Source organism: Lepidochelys olivacea (assembly GCF_965140295.1).
Source record: "Lepidochelys olivacea isolate rLepOli2 genome assembly, chromosome: 10".
Classification (NCBI taxonomy): Eukaryota; Metazoa; Chordata; order Testudines; family Cheloniidae; genus Lepidochelys; species Lepidochelys olivacea.
Genome location: NC_140420.1, coordinates 83438360 through 83460749, shown reverse-complemented (window position 1 = coordinate 83460749; position 22390 = coordinate 83438360). Strand labels below are relative to the sequence as shown.

At 40.8% G+C, this 22390-nt stretch overlaps 1 protein-coding gene across 2 annotated transcripts; it reads left to right on the top strand.

Moving 5' to 3' along the window:
* Nucleotides 1–201: 201 nt before the first annotated feature.
* Nucleotides 202–13944, top strand: CIAO2A (cytosolic iron-sulfur assembly component 2A). Of its 2 annotated transcripts, none has more exons than XR_014713403.1 (5): nt 202–409; nt 3535–3699; nt 7778–7827; nt 11730–11897; nt 13448–13944. XR_014713403.1 is itself a non-coding variant. In XM_084641782.1 (5 exons), the coding sequence occupies exons 1-5, from the start codon at nt 295–297 to the stop codon at nt 13543–13545; spliced, it is 474 nt and encodes a 157-aa protein (XP_084497908.1). In that variant the 5' UTR covers nt 204–294; the 3' UTR covers nt 13546–13944. The 2 variants fall into 2 exon arrangements, 1 of the variants encoding a protein (XP_084497908.1); XM_084641782.1 differs by having other exon boundaries at nt 204–409; nt 11730–11775.
* Nucleotides 13945–22390: the final 8446 nt, after the last annotated feature.

Sequence of the window (22390 nt, the reverse complement as noted above, 5' to 3'; positions counted from 1 at the left end):
AAGTCAGGCTTACACCCAAACGTGCCCATTACAAACACGCCCCTGGCACAGCTGCTCACCAGGGCCGGGCTGGGTGGAGCGGAGCATCCTCCAGGCTCCCCCGCCCCTACGAGCCCGGGCCCCGCCTAAACCCCTGTCACGTCCCTGGGCCCTGCACGCTCCGCGCGCCTTGTATGCCCCGCCCCTCGTGATCTGGCCCCGCCCGCTCGCCGTCGCCTATCCGGAAGCTGCCAGGGAGGGCCGCAGGGACGGTGGCCGCGCGGGGCTGTTTCTCTCCGATGGCGGAGCGGAAGGATGTCGCTGGTGGCCGGGCTGCTGGGCCGGGTGCTGTGGCTCTCCGGGCTCCGTAGCGGGGACCATGCGCAGGGGAGCCAGGCCATGGAGCAGGACAAAGCGCTCGAGGTGTATGGTGACTATCTCAGCCGGTGCGGGGAGCGGGGGGGTCAGTGCCCCGGGCGCGGCGCTTCTCGGTCATTCGCCCCGCCCGAGAGCAGGGGACGGGGCTAGAGCAGCTCTCGGGGTCCCTTCCAGGCCTGTGAGGCGGGCGGGGAGTGGCTGCTCTGGAGGAAGGGGTGCCCCGGGCGGGCGGCTGCTCTGGAGGAAGGGGGGTGCCCCGGGCGGGTGGGTGCCCTGGGGGGAGCGGCGCCCCGGGCGGGCGGCTGCTCTGGAGGAAGGGGGGTGCCCCGGGCGGGTGGGTGCCCTGGGGGGAGCGGTGCCCCGGGCGGGCGGCTGCTCTGGAGGAAGGGGGGTGCCCCGGGCGGGTGGGTGCCCTGGGGGGAGCGGCGCCCCGGGCGGGCGGCTGCTCTGGAGGAAGGGGGGTGCCCCGGGCGGGTGGGTGCCCTGGGGGGAGCGGGCGGGCGGGCGGCTGCTCTGGAGGAAGGGGGGTGCCCCGGGCGGGTGGGTGCCCTGGGGGGAGCGGGCGGGCGGGCGGCTGCTTTGGAGGAAGGGGGGTGCCCTGGGGGGAGCGGCGCCCCGGGCGGGTGGGTGCCCTGGGGGGAGCGGCGCCCCGGGCGGGTGGGTGCCCTGGGGAGCGGGCGGGCGGCTGCTCTGGAGGAAGGGGGGGTGCCCTGGGGAGGGAAGGGCGGGTGGCCGGCCGGCCCTGGCAGGTGGGTGAGTGCTTTGGTTACTGAGAGCTTTGGGGTGGGTTGTTGGTGCCCAGGTGCAGTGGGGCAGGGAGAGAGAGGTGCCTAGGGACCCCCCTGGCCCTGCGATCTCTGGAGGGTGGGAAGCTGTCTCCAAAGCCCAGGTGTGAGGTGAACCTCCCGCAGGGTCACTTCCACTGGGGAAGTTCCCTTGTTACTTCATCCCTCTGGCTAGGGCACAGGCCCGACGCCCTTGGCAGTTAATGTGAGGCGGGTAACTCCAGAAAGGGCAGACAGGGCCGGATTAACCTTTTGTGGGCCCAGCGCCAAATAGATTTGTGGGCCGCCCCTGGAGGCAATGGAGCACGTTGCGGGGAGGTCAGCTCCCAGAGCGAGGGGCCAGCCAGAGGCAATATGGCATGGCAAGGGCGGCCCGGCTGCCCCCAGCCCAGCCCAGCGCGAGGGCACTATTTACAAACCGGCAGTTGCCAGATGCACAGTGGCCTGGCCGGCCCTGTGCTGTGAGCATGCCCTTTCCCCTCAGGGGCGGTCCCATGCAGTAAGAATACTGTGTTTGTAGTAGTATTTTCCTATAAACACTGGAGCAATTCCAAACCACAAGTCATCTAGTTTACAATCTAAATATTAAAACCAAATCTGGTGGCAAAAGCATTTCTTCCATACTTTATAAATCAAGTTTAGATTTAGTTTTTAGCCGGAAGGGCAAAAAATAGCAAATACTGAATTGGAGGCCAGATTGAAGACCTTGTGCACACTGTTCTAGAGCCACTCTGTTGTAATTACTGATGGAAAGAGGGAAGTTAGCAGACTTGAGTGGGTCATCAGTGGCACACTTTTCATTGGCATTAATTCGGATTATTAGCTGCACTTCAGATACTCAGTATTTGGATCCCATATGCTATCTGAAACATAGCCTTTTTAATATACTAAATAACTCTAAAATCTTAACACTGTTCAGAGATTAATTTTACTAGGAAGAAGGCACTCTGATTCTTGATTTTATTATGCAACAGATCATCCTGGACATACATTAATTCCACTGTGTAAACTGATGAGTCACTGTCTGTCAGTAAAATTTCCTGGCAGGAAAGTTCATTGGGTCAATTTCAGCCCTTGTGTAACTCCACTATAGTTAATGGCATTACAACAGGGCTGAATTTGGCCCATTTATATATAAACAAGTTTATGAAAAGGTCCAAAGGTATTTGATTCAATATTAGCTTTTATTGCCAGCATTAAATGCTATCGCACATGTAGGATGAATATTGTATTCACCAAAGGGCTTTGAGACATTACTTTTAGAAAATGACTTCTCATGCAGTCTATGGGTAGAAAATAAAGCCAGTTGAGAGGACCACACTGAGTACTCAAAGAATGTAATCAAAGTCCTTTTGCACACTCTGAGTTCATCCATTGCTGGAATGCTTTTCCACTGAAAGAGCTTGGGGTTGTTTTTCAGCAAACTGCATTTGCATGGCGTACCCCCTTTAAAAAAAAAAAAAAGGATTAGGTTTGTAGTATGGGCTCCAGTCAGCCACATCTATAGTAGGTTGATTAAAAAAAAATTTTTTTTCTTTTGTTAACAAGGTTGACTTAATCTGAAATTAATCAGATAATGATTTTTACGAATTTATTCTTTATTTGCAACTGTTGATGTTAGCTCATGCAAACAAATTTTATCCTGTCACTTGTTCATGAATTCCTCACTGTAAGTATTTGGTCACTGAAATCGTATTGTATTGTTTCTGTCCAGTGATTGGATGATCTAAACTTATAAACAGGAGGATACCTCTTTTTCAGTTTATGAATTATCCTTAAACAGTTGTAATAGTTTTGAATCCACAATGTAAGCACTTCATCCTGGAAAATGCTTAGTGTCTCCAACTTCTATTGATTTTTTTTGGGAGCAAGAGTGGCTTAGAACCTTGCAAAATTTGCCCATATACCAGAAGTTCCTCAAGTCAAGGATCTTATTTTCCTATTCTTTTGTGAAGTGCTAAGCATACCAATTTCAGTAAGAGAGAGGTGTCAACAACCACATTGCCTGTGTAAAGGGTGTGATGTAATAAGATAATACTATAAATTAAATCCATACTGTGTTCTGGGTAAGGTCTGTGTTTTGCCTGTCAAAACAGTGCAGAGCTGATGCACTCCATTTGTAGGTAGTAAAATGCTATGTTCTTTGACCATGAAAGGTAGAAATGTTTGCATTGTATGGAGAGGAGCAGACCTGGTGAGGTACAGGTGGTTTGGTTTCTGCTCCTCTTGGGTGAACTGAGTCAACAAGATGTTTGTATAACCGGGTCTCCCCCGGAGAGGAGGTGAAAAAACTAGGCTGGGAAGAGCAACTTGTTAAAAACCTGTGACTTTTCCCCTAACCCTCTAATGTATAAAAGGCATTTCATTTCTGGTGTATGCCCTTATGCTTTAGATATAATTCGAACTATCCGGGATCCAGAGAAGCCTAGCACTTTAGAAGAACTGGAAGTGGTAACGGAAAGTTGTGTTGAAGTGCACGAGATAGGAGAAGATGAATATCTCGTTATTATCAGGTTTACACCAACAGTACCTCATTGCTCTTTGGCAACTCTCATTGGTAAGATTCATATTCCCATAAATGGCCGTGTAGTTTTCTTCTAAAATGTGCAACAGTAAACCAAATACAGTGGAGGTTCATATGAGTAACACTAATAAAAATAAAGTATTTTTTCCCTTTTTTTTTTCTTTGCTTGGACTTGTATATTAGAAAGCATTATACAAAGCAGTCAAAAGAAATATTGCAATATTTCTTAAACTGACTAGCATTTTACGAAGCAAAAAGATCCTCTAGGCCTTGTTCAGGGATGATGGCTTTCAAAAAGCCTCTTCATGATTTGGTAGTTCCAAGACGCACGGAGTTAAGAGAGGAAGAAAAGGAATTGTGAGTTACGTGTACATGATTGCTGCTTATTAGGCCCTAGCCACACTAGTTTGAATAGTATTGGGCTTGACAACTGTCTTCAAATATGGCTGTCACGGACATGGACCTACCACTCTTTTACAGTTCAGTGTAGCCAGAGGTTTTCTACATATGGTAGTGCAAACAATGACACTGGACTAGTCCCTTTAAGGTAATCTATAGCACAACTTCTGAATACAGCTGCAATATGGTTTGGTGTGGAAGTAAACCATTTAACAGCTTATTGTTGCTGTAGGTGTTTCAAAATGTTTAACAAGCCACAGTACAGATAGGGCTTTAGTATTTGCTTTGTTGCTTCTTAGCTAAGGAGCCCAAGGTGGCCTTAGATAACTATGGTGGCCAGACTTTAGAAATAATGGGGAGAGAGGAAGCATTAGTGTTGAAATGAATGTAGAGCAGTGATTGTTAAGTAATACTGTGCCTTGGTAGTATATGATGAATAGGGAGTAAAGCAATATGGTTTATAGTGTAGTCTTGTCTTGAGAGATTAATCTTCACTGATTTAAGAGAAATAACATATTGGGCTCTCTTCAGCAGTTCTTACTCATGCAAAACTCCACTGAAGAAAATACTATGGGATTAGAGCTGTGATGGCTTCTGTGTCTAGGTCTGTTAAAAATTGAAGTTATATTTTTAATTTTTATTTATTACAATCTAGGGATTGTACATTTACCCAGCTTGTATCCTCCTGAATACGAATAGCTGATAGGAGTTGATTTTTACTTACGCTAGAAGGGTACGTTCCAAAATGTTGTATGGTTCCAGCATTACTGCAGAAGTTTAAAGAAAAGCAGTTTGTCAGATCTTTAAAAATAAAACAAACCCTCTTATGTACTGTTAAAAGGTCACAAAGTAGAACAAGATTCTACTCTTGCGTATTTTCTTTGACTATGTGCTTAGTTGGGATGTTGTTTATCCTGTTTCCTTCCTGTGATGAAACCAGATTTCAGTTCTCTGCAACTATGCTGCTTAGTTATAACGTATCAAGATTAACAAGCTTTATAATTCTAAATTAACACAGACAAAGGATTCTCATTTTACATTTTAAATACTTTTTTTCCTTGAAGGAAAATAAATGTTTGAATTTAACCAAGAAGTAATTCATGCTGAAGTATCACTCCACTTCTTTGTATGGGAAAGTGAAGTACAAATGGTTAAGAATTAATCGGCCTAATTTAGGACTGGCAGCTACTTAATCATTTACTTAGGGCTTATCTACATAGGGAAGCTGTTCTGAAATAAGATAGGGTGTGAATTTGAAGCGCAGTAGTTGGTCATGCTATCTCCCTGTATAGACACTCTCCTGTTCCACACTTAGTGCCTTTGTGTAGAATAAGAGTGTTCATATTGGGAGCTAGTATGGAATAACTATTCCACAATAGCTATTCCAGACAATGTGCTGGGGTAGAAAAGCCCTTACAAAAAACAGATTCTGTGAGGTCCAAAGCACTCTCAACGTCAGTAGGATCAGGCTCATGTACAGTAGCTATTACTTACAGTATATGTATTTAAATAGTCTGAAGATTTTTACTCTGATTTTTAAGAAATAAAACAGCTGACTCTTTTAGAGTACTGTGAACTTGACTGCCACGGTTTGATTTCCACAGGCTTTGTATTCTTGTGTTCTGAGTGACCTCTGTTTTCTCCACAGTTCCTCATTCTGTAAAAGGAAAGGGCTACAGCAAGTATATTTAAGCAGCTAGGCAGCACATGTAAGAGTACAAGCAATAAGCAGTTTGCCAGAGTTCCTCTCGTGCATAGGCTACTTGATTTTAAATTGGTGTTTTATGTCTTTTTACCTACTAGGCCCTAAATAGCCTGGGACCAACCGATTGAGAGTTAGTCTGTGTGGTGGTGAATTTCTATCCTCCTTGATAGAACTGGGTTTGGCAGAACTGAATTTTTATTTATTTTTTTTAAATAATTTTGACAGATAATAGCAATGCTTATTTTAAAGCTTTTTAAAATGATCGTTTTTTAAATTTTCAGTTGTGGGAAATTATGGACTGGTCTGATAATGGGGGGGGAAGTCAGATAATTATTTAATGACATGTTGAGATTCAAAAAGTAAAAGCTTTATAACCATTAAAACGCACATTGTCAACATCACAGGTCAAAATATGCAAAATAAATATCCTTAAGCCAAACTCAAATAAGTTCTCAAGCATCATTTTTCTTACTGTACCTATTGGTAAGTTTTTATTATTATCAATGGAAATATATTTTTCATTGGTCGGTATGTGTACATTGAGATCGACATTTACTGACATTTACCAATTAAAAAGCTGACCCTTCCAAGCCTAGATATAATAGAGAGGGGAGTGGCTGCCAGGGTGTTCTCCATAAAGGCCCCAGGACTCTGGAATCCCCTCCTGCCCCTGCTCTGAAGTAGTCCAGATTTGTTGACTCTAAGGCATCTTGGGGGGCCTATTTCTTTCAAGTGATTTTTGAGGCATGGGCCAATGTACTGAGGTGTTGGTATTTCTGGGGCTGCTGCTTGATAGAAGGGTTGAGCTGATGGTATGGCGTTTTGTTCTAACTAATTGGCAGCACGCTCAGAACCTGTGCATGGGCACTCTTTACTATCTTTCAATTTAGAATAAACAAATACATTTTTAAGAAGTCTGTGACGGCCTGGATGTTTACTCTCTGAAAGGAGCTCGGAGAGTTATGGTGGTTATTACTGTAACTGAGAGTGGCTCCTGGTCAGTCCAGTGGCTAATCTCCAGGTCACTGAAAAATGAGTCACATACTTGTAGTGGTTTTCTGTCCCAAAGAATTGCAGGGTGCTTGCCTGATCTGTCATACTCTGTACTGGATTCAAGCATCCTCTTCATCTGTCTGCCCTGTGCTAATGATTACGAAGATGAACCCATTAGATTTCAGATGTTTCTCTCTAGGTTAGTTGCATGTCATCTCCTAATTTATCACTAAAAGCATATAGTGACTACAGTGATGAGTACAATAGAAAGGCCTAATTTAGATAACATTATGTTTGAATGTTACATGTAAGCAGTCAATACTTTTTTACTGATGTGTCACTTGCTGGGTTTTTAGATTAATCCAAGATTTAAGTCATAAGGTCCTTAGGACAAGGACTGTTTCCTTTCTGTGGTTTGTATGATACTGAGCACGTGTTCAGAGTTTAACAAATAATTTAATGTACATTGAAAATTAAGCAAGGGGTAGATGATAAATTTGGGAGACAGAAGAATTCCCTGCTCCCCCAAGTTGTTCCAAGATTGTGTTCTTTTCAAACTGTTTGCTGAACTTCTAACAAAAGAGAAATCTTCCAAAAGAAATAGCTGCATTATGTCCTCAGCGGAAGTTAAGTGCGGCCACAGTAGTAGGAAAGAACCTCTAGTACAGGAATGTAGATGCGGAGAGGAGTGATCATTCTATAAAGTGCTTGGAGACTAAAGTCTCTCTCTCTCGGTACAAAGCAGGCAAAGAAAAAGCTTAGCCTGCCTTGTCCTAGATGATCTGGAAGAACCATATCTTGGGGTCAGAGGGTCTCCATTGTCATTCATTCATCCCGCCTCTTTCTGCTGAGAATGCTACAGTGGTGACAATTGCCAATTGTATAGATGGCTTTTGTGATGTAGATGTATGTCCACTGGGAATTAGGCAGACCAAAAAAATTGTTTAAATCATCTACAGAACTCCTTGAACTTGCGCATGAAAAAAATGTTTTTTATTGTTTGTTTTTAAACAGGGCTTTGTTTGCGAATAAAACTTCAGAGATGTTTGCCTTTTAAACACAAGGTAAAGTATTCATTTCTACCATTCTCACATCAGATTGTGCGTGGATGTATGCCCAATACCAAATGACAAACTTAAAAAACCAAACAAACTGCAAGGTTGCTCACTTAGTTTTAAAATTGTGGTCAAAAAGATCTGTTGGTGTTTTTAAATAGTGCATAGTAATTTGCATATGGAATAATAGGATATCTTGCTGCACTGTCCAGCATATAAAGGAACTTATGAGTAATAGTGATTATCTTGTTCCTCAAAGCATTTATAAAAAAAATCCTGTTTGTTCTTTCCACATAAATCGGGTTTTGCTAAACTCTGGAAAGGGGAACTGTGCTAAGGGCAACCTCCTGACTTTTCCACAACCCATGTCACTTGATTTTTGACATGTGGTCGGGATGGATTATGGAAAATACAGGACATCTTAAAACAAACAACCCCAAATATCTATCTAAGTCCTCCTAATGCCTTCAAGGGAAAGAATTATGGGCCACAGGAACATTTCAAAGCAGCCAGGCATTGTGAATTTTATTAATGTTTAACTGGTTACTGAGTTTGTTTGTACCCTTGGAATAACTGGTGGTGGTTGTCCCCAGTGATTCCTGAGTGAGTAAGCGAGACAAGGCGACCTGAAGGTAAGGTAGTGAGTAACGTGCCAGTTGGAATTCTGATGGTAAGGAATAAAGGTGCCCTCCACAGTTCATGTGAAGATTCTCTGCAAAACAAACAAAAGGGAAATGGGAGCTCATAGTGAGTTTGCTTGGAGAATTTGTAAGTACTGAAAAGGTAGGAAATGGAACCAGGATTTGAAATGAGATTTCTTATTCCTGTAACTTAAATAGGAACACAGGGATTGCCATATTGGACCAGGCCAGTGGCCTACCTAGTCCAATATATCATCTGACAGTGGCCAGCACCAACCACTACAGTGGAATATGCAGGAATCTAAGGAAATTTCCTAACCCCAGTAGTTAGAAGCTGGTTCATGACCTAAAGTGTGCGGGTTTATAGCTCTTCCAAAACTCACTTAAATACTTGTCTCTGGACTTAAATACATTTCAAATTTCTTAAGACTGTGGCTAACATCCAGCTTCTAAGGCTTTGTCTTCACTACCCAAAAGTGTGTGTTGATACTGCAAAATAACAAATGCATGTTGGTTATTTTGTTGTGAAGAAGCCCAGAGGCCTGTTTTGGCAGTGAAGACCTAGCCTGAGTGTTAGTGCCTTTCTGTTGCATAGGATACCAAATACCATAATATGTGATGTTACATATATTTGCTGCAATACTTTGAGCCGATGGCCTGAATCATTCCCTTATACCAGAGTTTCAGCACTGGATTTTCTTACTTTTGTAGCTACTTGCCTGAGGCTTCATGCTTTTGGGAATAGTCTCACCACAAAAACTGTGACCCATGTTTCTAGAAAATTGTGTTAGTGACGCTGTGCGCTGCCAGCTATTTAATCATAACCAATCACTTAAGGGCCAAGGGTATGTAGTGAAAACAACTTAATTGCTTTAAGTGCTTTAAATTAATGAAAGGTATGTACAGTTCATTTCCTTAATTTATACAGCAGATAACTTCAGTAAATAAACAACTTCACTACAAATAGCCTTGAAGTTCAAATTTGTGGATACCATTAATATGCTGCCTGGGAACAGCCTTTTTTGAGAACTGTTATACTTTATAATATAAAGAAAAGGAGTACTTGTGGCACCTTAGAGACTAACCAATTTATTTGAGCATAAGCTTTCGTGAGCTGCAGCTCACTTCATCGGATGTATCCTGTGGAAAGTACAGAAGATTTTTTATACACACAAACCATGAAAAAATGGGTGTTGACCACTACAAAAGGTTTTCTCTCCCCCCACCCCACTCTCCTGCTGGTAATAGCTTATCTAAAGTGATCACTCTCCTTACAATGTGTGATCTCTATCAAGCATTCTTACAACTACAATACCCACCTGCGGAAGTGAAGAAACAGATTGATAGAGCCAGAAGAGTTCCCAGAAGTCACCTACTACAGGACAGGCCTAACAAAGAAAATAACAGAACGCCACTAGCTGTCACCTTCAGCCCCCAATTAAAACCCCTCCAATGCATTATTAAGGATCTACAACCTATCCTGAAGGATGACCCAACACTCTCACAAATCTTGGGAGAGAGGCCAATCCTTGCCTACAGACAGTCCCCCAACCTGAAGCAAATACTCACCAGCAACCACATACCACACAACAGAACCACTAACCCAGGAACCTATCCTTGCAACAAAGCCCGTTGCCAACTGTGCCCACATATCTATTCAGGGGACACCATCACAGGGCCTAATAACATCAGCCACACTATCAGAGGCTTGTTCACCTGCACATCCACCAATGTGATATATGCCATCATGTGCCAGCAATGCACCTCTGCCATGTACATTGGTCAAACTGGACAGTCTCTACGTAAAAGAATAAATGGACACAAATCAGATGTCAAGAATGATAACATTCATAAACCAGTCGGAGAACACTTCAGTCTCTCTGGTCACACGATTACAGACATGAAAGTTGCGATATTACAACAGAAAAACTTCAAAACCAGACTCCAGCGAGAGACTAGTCTATTGAATTGGAATTCATTTGCAAATTGGATACTATTAACTTAGGCTTGAATAGAGACTGGGAGTGGCTAAGTCATTATGCAAGGTAACCTATTTCCCCTTGTTTTTTCCTACTGCCGAGCCCCCCCCCCCCCTTGTTAAACCCTGGATTTGTGCTGGAAATGGCCCACCTTCATTATCATACATATTGTAAGGAGAGTGATCACTTTAGATAAGCTATTACCAACAGGAGAGTGGGGTGGGGGGAGAGAAAACCTTTTGTAGTGGTAAACACCCGTTTTTTCATGGTTTGTGTGTATAAAAAGATCTTCTGTACTTTCCACAGGATGCATCCGATGAAGTGAGCTGTAGCTCACGAAAGCTTATGCTCATATAAATTGGTTAGTCTCTAAGGTGCCACAAGTATTCCTTTTCTTTTTGTGAATACAGACTAACACGGCTGTTACTCTGAAACCTATAATATAAAGGCTATCCAAGTTTGGAATTGTAATGTAATATACTTCCGTGCAGAGGATCTGTAATAGTATTTTGAGCTCAAACTCTTGCTACTTCAAGATACTAAGCCACGTGGAGGCAAAATGCACTTCCTGAAAGTAGAGAAACCCTTTTTGCTCTGTATGTGACAACTCTCACTGCTTCTTCACATCCCCTTCTCAGCCAAAAGATTGAACTGCATTGACACTTTCCACAGAAAGCCCCATTAGTAACCACTGGCAAAAGCTGAGTATGATGTGACAAAGAGCTTTAAAGAATGTGGGGTGGGGGTGGTAAATATCGCTTAGGATTTCCTCCCTGAAAGGGTCTTATTTTTCAAATGTGTTTAAATAAGCTGTTTATGAAAGTAACTGTTGCAGTTCCTGTAGCCTCTAGACAAACAGCTCCAAAATCAGGATCTACAGAACACTAGCTTGTGGTTTACAGAGAGCTGGCTGGAAAGATGGTGCTGGCTCTCCTCCCTATTTCCAGCTGCTTCATGGCATTAAAAGAAAACTTAACATACACTTAAGTACTTTCCCAGTAATACTTAGCCATGTAAGTAATTGATATGGTTACCTCAGTTTGACCACCAATAGGAGTGATCACCAATAGAGCTGTGAATTGGAGGGGAGATGTCCCGTAAGACATTCTCGTAAAATCTAGACGATGAAAAAGCTTGAGACCTGCCTATTGTGGACAACAGGATAGGATAGTTCACAAATGTTCATTGTTAAATCAGTGTGCATACTTTGTACAGCTATTTCTCTTTCCCAACAGTGTGCGGGAGTACCGCTATTCTAGTGTGTGGCTAACATTGTTTATTTCTTATCTAGTTGGAAATTTATATATCTGAAGGTGCCCATTCCACTGAGGAGGACAGTAAGTGGATTTTTATAAATTGAATGACTGTGGCTTCAGAATCTGTGTGTGGCCCACCACCCTGGGTATTAGTGCAGTGTCATAGTTGCAGGATGAACCATGCCATTGGGAAATCTCAAAATGTAAGTTGCTGCAATGAAATTCAAACTTGTTCATGTTGCACATCTAATATATCTTACTGTGATATTGAGGGTTACATTTTTAAAAGGGGGGAAATAAATAGGAAGTATTGCATATGTGCAGCTAAGTACATTTCTGGAATTTCTTTACTTTGAGTGGTTGATCTTGCAATCTTATATTAATGCTAGACTGTTTGTATTATGTTTTTTAAAATGTGGAGGAACTGGACTGGCAAGCATGTGCCATAGAAAATCTGAATTGTAAAAATTATTAAAATAAAACCAATTTTTTTTCCAAATAAAAAAGAGCCACAAAGGACTCCACCCATGCCAGGTTTTGACCTTTCACTTCTTTTGTTCTAAACCTGAATAGAATGGTTTTTTTAACATGGAAAATTTGGGGTGTGTTTGGGATTTTTTTCCTTTCTCTCAGTCACATAACTAGAAACTGAAACTAGAGAAATTCAGACTGACACAATTTACCTAGGGATGCAGCGGATTCTCCATCACTTGGAGCCATTAAACATCCACTCTTGATTTTTACACTCTAGCTTAACCAGAAGTTGTGGACTTGATGCTGGAGTCACTTTGTGAAATTCTACGGCCTGTGTTCTGCAGGCAGTCAGACTAGGTGATCCTAATGGTACCTTCAGGGCTTAAAATCTATGCAACTTTACCAAACTTCAATGGGAACTAGTAGTTGAGTTCCCAAATGCAGGGATATTGGAGCCTAAGAAATTAAAAGCAAAATTTAGAGCTCATAAAATTTCAACTTTGACAATTCCTACCCAAGATCAGGATATAGATGCAAATGTAAGAAATGAGTATTAGTGCTATTATGTCTTAATGATGGCTTTTCTGTTACAAGGAAGCAAAATACAATGTTTGTTCCATATTAGCCAGTTGTCCAGATTGTCCTGTTGTTGTGAAGGGTTGAGAGGAATTTAGGGTCGGATGTGGCTCTACAAATGTTACATTACTTAAGGACTGCAGAATATCCAGCATGAACAGGGTGTTACGTATTCCTTTCCTGGACTAGAAATGCCATGAAAGTGATAGTGATTTCTAGTGGCTGTGTGTGACCTTTCTCCCACTTGCCTCTCTTTCCCTTATCTCCTTCTAATCTCTCTTTCCATCCAAGATGCCCAGTTCAACACCACTTTCATGTCATTTCCCCCATTCCTGTGTGTTTTCGGTACGCCAGGAGCATCTCCTTCAATAGGTCTATCTTGCCATCTCCATTTCTACCTGCGCTGCACTCCTTTGGACAAATCTATTCTACAAATCCTAGTCCTCTTCTCCATAGAGCAAAGTGATTATAGTCCCTCCTATCAACATTTAAAATTAAAATTATAAAATAGAAGAAAGATGTCACAATCCATTTATTCCTTTTGTCTGTTGTCTTCCATTCCCATTGCTTGAGATTGCTAGTGTCTACAAAGATTTCAGGGACCTACTTCAGTGCAGGGTCAAGTATCTAGCACAATGTGATTACTGTACAAGAATTCCTCAGTAAAATGGCTCTGACTTACTTTTCATCTGATATTTTGCAGTCAACAAGCAAATAAATGATAAAGAGAGAGTAGCAGCTGCGATGGAGAATCCAAACTTGCGTGAAATTGTGGAGCAGTGTGTTACAGAACCGGACTAGCAGCTACAGTAACCACAGAGCTATGATTATTTTGATACATTGGTTTAATTATTTGTAAAACTTCAAGGCCTTGAGTTTAATACTTACATTGTTTGTACCTTCCACATGATTTTTAAAGGAAACCATTTATAAAGCGGATGTAAATTATAAGAAGGTGGGTAGCAGTATATACAATTATATGAAGTGTATAGTGTTCTAAAGAATTTGTAATATTCAGTGTTCAAAGAGAAATATTTTAACTAGTTATTATGATCCAGCTGTGTTGCCTTCTTCTGATGCACATTGTGATACAAAATCAATTTTTCAGGTTAAAGTTCCACTGTGCTCAAATGGAATATGTTTCAATCACTACACTGTAAAAAAACAACAAAAAATAAAAATTGATTCTTATAATGAAAAGCCACTTCCTGTTTTGAATGTTTGTGCTCTTAATTTTACTATCTCTCCTGGCATGGTAACTAACAGAGAAGTAAACATTTTGCTCAAGTGTTTTTGCTGTTGGTAAAATGTTTTCTCATAAAAATTGAAATTAAATTTAAAACATTAGCTGACGCTCTAAACTTGAATATATTTTATAAATGGTCAAAAGATCAATAGTAGTATACTCAAGAAGTGTTAAATGAATACTTCTGCATTTCAAATGCTCTTTAACCTTTAATCTTATGTCTGCAAGAAAAGCACTTCTTGTACTGCCATGATGTCCAAATGATATTAATAGAATTTTTCAGAAGATTTTAGCAGCAAATGCTAACTACTTCATTGCTGTTTTGTTTGTTTCTTTATGCAAATTGTTTGAGGCATGTTGATTTAAAATCTGATCAGAATTCAGTCATAGGACTAGCAGATTTGATACAGTAGAACTTCACTGATTCTCTCTATGCTAATCTTCGAACCTAAAAGATCTCCTACTCCCCCTTTCTTCAAAGATTTCAGAATGCTGTAGTAATGCCTCACTAGTAAAACTTCGTCACTTTTTCAAAATTCTAAAGTATATAACATTAAACTGCATTTGATACATAAACATTTTATTTTTACTTTAACAGTATGTCTGACTGTTTTCACATTGGTTAGGTTATTAATTTGTAAGAAGTTACTCAATCTCCCAGTCATTAGTGTCAATTGGAGCTTGTATTTTCAGTGTTTCTGTCTGGAATCAGTTATTTTTAAATGAAATAATTAGGAAACAGCAAATCTAACCAAGTACCATTATAGCTGATAAACAAGTTAAAATCTAAATTGACCATTTTAAAATTTATATATATAACTTTATGCAATATCCTGAAGCACCATTGACTGACTTAGTGCTGAGAGAGGTACATCATGTAAGAATCTGGATTAATTAGGAAAGGAATGAATATTAAAAGTAATTGTTGTCTTCGCAATTTGGAATAAACATGACTTTAAAAAAACTATAAAATATTTAGGGAGTGAACATATGCTGGAAAACACAGAAAAGAAGTAATTCTGGAAAATGAAAGTGCACAGAAACCTGTCCTATGTTAAGCTTTAATCAAGTGCATCAGTCAGCAATTTCTTCAGTATCCATTACAGAACAGCATAACATCTTGCACAAAAAAACAATGTCACTCAAGAAGAGTTATGTATTAGTTAGAAATGATCTAATGGGTATGATTGATTCTTTTAATGTTTTTAGAAAAACTACAACACTAATTTAAATGATGCTTTCCTCTCCAAGTTATATGATGGCTATATTTCCAAGGGAATCAAAGTTTCCTATACTTTTTTGGTCAATGTCTTCCCAGCCTATATGAGTTTGTCTTTACTCTTGCCATCAAAAAATTTTTCCTTTTAAAGAGCTGCTTGCATATGAACAGGTCCAAATTGTGTGACTTAAAATTCAATTACTGTTCACTTAACTACTTAGCGCCACCTATATGCAAAATGGGAAGAATTTCTGCCATAATGAGAAGGAAGCTGAGAATAGCCAAAACTAGACCATGCCATTAATGATTTATATTGGTGTTGGTGACCAGTTATGGAGACAAGAACATGCTATCTATGATTCCAGACTGTTCCATCTATTATGGATTCATGTTACTATGGGAACCTTTCTGTATTCATTTGTATAACTGAATGCTCATACAATATTGTAAAAAGAAAAGGAGTACTTGTGGCACCTTAGAGACTAACCAATTTATTTGAGCATAAGCTTTCGTGACCTACAGCTCACTTCATCGGCTTATGCTCAAATAAATTGGCTAGTCTCTAAGGTGCCACAAGTCCTCCTTTTCTTTTTGCGAATACAGACTAACACAGCTGTACTCTGAAACCTGTCAATATTGTAGAAGTCTTTTTATATAATTTATTTTTGCTGTTCTGTTGCACTAATAATTCCTTTCTATGTATCAGAACCTGATATAAATGATGGAGTCCTCCAAAAGAGCTCTCTTGATGAGAACAGTTCTTTTCTGGGCATTTATACCATGTTAATCACCTTGATGTCAAAGTACTGAGATTCAAATTTTGTTGAACGTGCAATTCTACTTGTGTGCCAGTTTGACTGTGCTTACTGCAGAAGCATCTGCTGCTCAGGTAAGCACAGAGAGAGAATAGTAACAGAGGTTGGTATTTCAAATTTACTATTAGGTGGAATTGGTTTTTGTTCTTCTAGTTATCTCTAGAGTGTGAAAGAACGTCCGGTTTGGAGCCAACCTTGCCTATATGGCTGCCCTGTCTCAATCACAATTAGCTTTGTTACTGTTTTCTCTACATGGTTAATAGATCTATTTACTCAATATTATGATGAAGGATGTTTGGCATACTCTGTGCTTTCTTCTATTTTTAAAATTTAAATATCATACCACTTCTTTATCACTTAGGAACTGCAAACTACGGTTAAAATAGTTATTGGAACAAGTCATCTGTTGCAGTTCAAAGACTGATTTCTGGATATGTTTTTAGAATTCCAGTGTTTGAAATTCTTATTAAAGCATTGTTTTCTAATCATTATCATAAGAATGGCATACTTGGTCAGACCAATAGTCCACTGGTTTTCAATCAGGGGTACACATACCCCTGGGGGTATGCAGAGGTCTTCCAGGAGGTACATCAACTCATCAAGGTATTTGCCTAGTTTTACAACAGGCTACATAAAAAGCACTAGCTAAGTCAGTACAAACTAAAATTTCATACGGACAATGACTTGTTTATACTGCTCTGTATACTACACTCTGAAATGTAAGTACAGTATTTATATGCCAACTGATTTATTTTATAATTATGTGGTAAAAATGAGGAAGTCAGCAATTTTTTGGTAATAGTGGTGTGACACTTTAGTATTTTTAGGTCTGATTTTGTAAGCAAGTAGTTTTGTGTACCCCCAAATTTCATCTCACTTAAAGACACATCAGACTCAACCTTTCCAGACTACTGTACCCCTTTCAGGAGAGTCACTGCAGTAGTCCATCTAGCCCGGTATCCTCTCTTCCGGCAGTGGCTGGCGCTAGAGGGAATGAACAGAACAGGGTAATTTATTGAGTGATCCATCCAGTCCCAGCTTCTGGCAGTCAGAGGTTTAGGAACCCCCAAATCTGGGGTTGCATCCAGGACCATCTTGGTTAGTAGCCACTTATGGATCTATCCTCCAGGAACTTACACAATTCTTTTTTTGAACCCAGTTTTCGCCTTCACAACATCTCCCTGGCAACAACTTCTACAGGTTAACTGGGTGTTGTGTGAAGCAATACTTCCTTATGTTTTGTTTTAAACTTACTGCCTGTTAATTTCATTGGGTGACGCATGGTTTTTGTGTTATGTGCAGGGGCAAATAATACTTCCCTATTCACTTTCTCCACACCAGTCCTGATTTTATAGACCACAATCATATCCCCCTCTAGTAATCTCTTCTCTAAGATGAACAGTCCTAGTCTTTTTAATCTCTCCTCATATGGAAGCTGTTCCATACCCCTAATCACAGGCAGCAGGTATCAAAGGCCAGGGCAGGCTAAGCCTCCCCTAACCCAAGCCATGGCCCTGCCCTGTTCTGCCCCAAGGCAGTGCCTCACTCCCTGTCTCCCCTGAAGACGGCGAGGGCTCAGCTTCCGCCAGCGGCCTGGGGCTGAGGTTTGCTGCTTGCCGGCACCTCTGGCTGTCTCAGGAGTCGGGCTAGTGGCTTGGGCCAGGGGGCCTGCGGGTGGGTGGCTAAAGCTCCCCTCCAGCAGCATTAGGGGTGGGGGAGGCTTGGGGCTCCTCTTGCAGCGCAGGGTGGGATGTGGGCAGAAAGAGTGGGGCCGGCAGTTTAGCCTCCCTGAAGGGGGGCTCACCTGTCGCCCGTGCGCCTAATGATTTTTGTTGCCCTTCTCAGTGCTTTTTCCAATTCCAATACACCTTTTACTGAGATGGGGCAACCAGAACTTTACACAGTATTCCAGGCATGAGCGTACCCATGGCTTTATATGGTGGCATGATATTTTCTGTATTATCTACCCCCTTTCCTAATGATTCCTAACATTGTTAGACCTTTTAACTGCTGCTGCACATTGAGCAATATTTTCAGAGAACTTTCCACAGTGACTCCAAGATCTGTCTGGAGTGGGAACAGTTAATGTAGACCCCATCATTTTGTACATGTAGTTGGGATTATGTTTTCCAATGTGCATTACTTTGCATTTATCAACATTGAATCTTGACTGTTATTTTGTTGCCCAGTCACCCAATTTGGTGACATCCTTTTGTAGTTCTTCGCAGTAAGCTTTGGACTTAACTAGCTTGAGTAATTTTGTATCCTCTGCAAACTTTTCCATCTCTTTATTTACCCCTTTTTCCGGATCATTTATGAATATGTTGAACAGCACTGGTCCCAGGGCTGATTCTTGGGGGATTCTGCTATTTACCTCTCTTCACTATGAAAATTTATTCCTATCCTTTGATTCCTATCTTTTAATTAGTTACTGATCTATGAGAGGACGCTCCCTCTTTAGTCCACGACTGCTTACTTTGCTTAAGAGCCTTTGGTGAGGGATCTAGTCAAAAGCTTTCAGAAAGTACAAATACGTTATATCCACTGGATCACCCTTGTCCACGTGTTTGTTGGTCCCTCAATTAATTCTAATAGATTGGTGAGGCATGGCTTCCCTTTACAAAAGCCATGTTGACTCTTCCGTGCTGACTCTTAGGTGTACCAACTTTTGTAATTGCCAGAATTGCCTCTGGAGCCTTTTTAAAAAATTGGTGTTACCTTAGCTATTCTCATTCAGAGGCTGATTAAAGCAATAGGCTACACATACAGTTAGTAGTCCTGCAATTTCACATTTGAGGTCCTTCAGAACTCTTAGGTGAATATCATATGGTCCTGGTGACTTAGTCCTGTTTAATTTACTAATTTGTTCCCAAACCTCCTCTATCGACACCTCAATTTGGGACAGTTCCTCAGATTTGTCACCTAAAAAGAATGGCTGGCGTGTGGGAATCTCCCTCACATCTGTTACAGGGAAGACCAATGCAAAGAATTCATTTAGCTTCTCCACAACAACCTTTTCTTCCAGGAGTACTCTCCACTGATCGTTCGGCAGGCGGGTTCTGATGTGCTTAACAATTTTTTTGCTGTTAATTTTTGTGTCTTTTGCTAGTTGCTCTTCAAATTCTTTTCTGGCCTGCCTAATTACACTTTTACACTTGAAGAAAAGGAGTACTTGTGGCACCTTAGAGACTAACCAATTTATTTGAGCATAAGCTTTCGTGAACTACAGCTCACTTCATCGGATGTAGCTCACGAAAGCTTATGCTCAAATAAATTGGTTAGTCTCTAAGGTGCCACAAGTACTCCTTTTCTTTTTGCGAATACAGAGTAACACGGCTGTTACTCTGAAACTTTTACACTTGACTTGCTAGTGTTTATTCTCTTTTTCTATTTTCCTCAGTCAGATTTAACTTCCAATTTTTATCTCTGCCTCTTTCACATTGTTTAGCCATGGTGGCATTTTTTGGTGGTCTTACATTTTTGGGGGAGAGAGGGGGAGTGTACATTTAGTTATGGTGTTTTTAAAAAGATTTTATGCAGCTTGCAGGCCTTTCACTCTTGTGAGTGTTCCTTTTAATTTCCATTTAACTAGCTTCCTCATTTTTATGTAGTTGCCCTTTGTGAAATTAAATGCTACTGTGGTGAGTTTCTTTGGTATTCGCTGCCCCCCTACCTTACAAGCATGTTAAATTTAATTATATTATGATCACTGTTACTGAGCGGTTCAGCTATATTCACGTATTGGACCAGAAGAGGACACTCTTCTTAAGGTACCTTGACTGAGGACAACTTAGGTCTGAAATGTTTGTGCTAAATAAGAAAACTATTGTCAATTTTTATAGCCAAACTGAGTTGTTATATCCTTATCCTAAGTGCACAAAAAAGCCTCTTATGTGCACTTAAAACTCTTGCATTTGTGTGACCAGGGCTGAAAATAAAAACTAATCTTCCTCCTCAGTTTCTTTATATGCGCTATTGAATGGAAATATCTGTGCATATGCAGGGTGTTTACATTTTCAACTAACTATTGAAAACATCATAAATCTTCACTCCATCTCCGAAGTACTCTTGTAGTAGATGACATATAAAGCTAGGCAGGTGTACAAATCCTGAAGAGCATTATGGGTCCAATGGACTAAACAGAGTCCTAGGAGAAACTCAAAAGTAGCAGGCCATTTAGTGCCATCCAAACGCAAACAACTAGCCTTAACTTTGAGCTCTAGGTGATGTCCTGCACCCAGAGCGATATTCGCGTCCTCTATCTTGTGCAAAGCAAAAAAAGAATGTTTTGGGTGATGCCTCCCTTTAAAAGAGAACTGATGCTGCAGACAGAAGGTGCCGTAGGAGTTTGGAATGGCAGTTGGGATGTTGGAAGTGGGAAGTTCTGGGGCAATTGGGGAGAGATGGAACATGAATCCCAAGATTCTATAGCAACTGAAGGTGGATTTGGATGGCTGGAGAGGGAGTCTAAAGAAAGTGCAGTGACAACAGCAGGATCCTTTTGAGGAAGAGAGAACTAGGGAAGAGTTTAATAGGAAGCGGGACAGTGCATATGAAAAGAACACTGTAAGGGACATGGGAAAAGAATTGCAGGGATGGAATAATCTGAGCAGGGGAAAGGTGGTGGAAAAAGAGACTGAAAAGATAACTGTGCCTCAGTTTCTTCCTTGCTGCATGGAACATATGAAGGGTTTGAATTGCTGCCTCCGGCCTTAAAATAAGAGCTTTGTTTTTCCCTATTGGCAAAATTCTTCTTTCCACAGGCCAAGTTCTGCCTTTGTGTAAAATTCCTGGTGAGTTCTGCAAGGTGATGGAATATAGCCCACAGGTGGAATTGACTCTGGTGAAGGGTTTAACTGATTGGGTGGGTAATCACTGTTATATTACAATGTAGCATGATCATTGGAGGTCATAGACATGACTTTTTGAGTGGGGAATTCTGGGTTGCCCTTATTTAGTTATACATGAATGCATGGCTTTTAAGTTTAGGTCAGGAGCAAGTAATATTTTTATTTTATTTTATGTTTTTATTTTTTGGTTCCCTGGGTTGCTGGCCGCCTGTGTGCTCTAAATGGAAGTATATATCTTAGAACATGTTGAACTGAGATGCAAAAATCGCAGTGAATGTCCAACTGACCTCATGTTTGTGAGGATTTCAGAAGTTTCTTTGTTTAGTTTTAACTTTGCCTCTAAATCCACTTCAATCTGTGACCTTGTGATACCATTCTTGCAAATAATGCTCCGCTTGGACAAAAGGTGAGTGAGACAGCTCTATAACTTAATATCAACTTTTGAGCAACTAATTCATTTACATTTCTTATGCCTTTTGCAGGTAAGCAGTACAGGTGAGGGAAGGTAGCATTTCCTGCTTATTAAACTGAGACCTGTGGCGCTTACTGGAACTGTGTGAATAATGGTTTTTTAGGTTTGCTGGCCATTAAAATAATTGGGTGAAAAACATTTTGAGTCAAATAAAATGTTTTGATTTTGACCATTTAAAACATTTTTATTGTTTAAAAAAAATAAAAGGAAATTTTGAAAATTTTTCAGTTCAAAATGACTTGAAGTTCTTATTTGGAATTTTTTAGGGTTTTTTGTTTTTTTTTTTTTTTTTTACTGAAACAACTTGGCATCATGGGATTTGTAAAACATCTCAATATCACTGGATCTACATTTTTTTGTCTCCCTCCTCCCCCACCAAAAAAAAAAAGCTTTAGTACAAAAAGTTTTGCCCCGCCCTGACTCTCAGAAGTTATGAGCAGCTGCTGCTGCCATGGATTTGATACACTTAACCTTGAGCGTATGGAGCTTCTCTGCATATATCTTTTTGGGATGACTTCTGATTATTCCTTCACTATTCCTTAATTGTAAATTTAACCAATTTACCCTTTAAAAGTGTGCTTCTAATTTAGACAAAAAACAGTTTAATATTCTTTGCAGGTAAGTGATGATGTAATTTTATCTGCATGTATAGTATGTGCTCTAAGAAATGGTGGGAGAAGATTAAGGTTACTAGACACGTTCCTTAGCATGCACCTTTCCTCTGCCTAGGGGGAGAGCTTATGATTTTGATTTCAGAAGAGCGGTACTGCCATTCTTCATGGAGCCATGGGAGTGAGCCGCTGAATTGGCCAGCATCTCTTGCTTGATTTATATGGTGAGGACTGCATTCTTTTGGGTTTTAAATGAGTTGTGTGTTGCTAGACAGTAATATCTCCTTGGATTGTGTGTGGTGTTGTATGTGAAGTTATGAAGTTTGGTGATGTATGTGTTACTGAACACGTTGTGAGGTTGAACACACCCACAAGCAGCCTTTCAGGTACAACAGTAAAAAGGCCAAACAATATTAATGGCTTATGGAGGAAA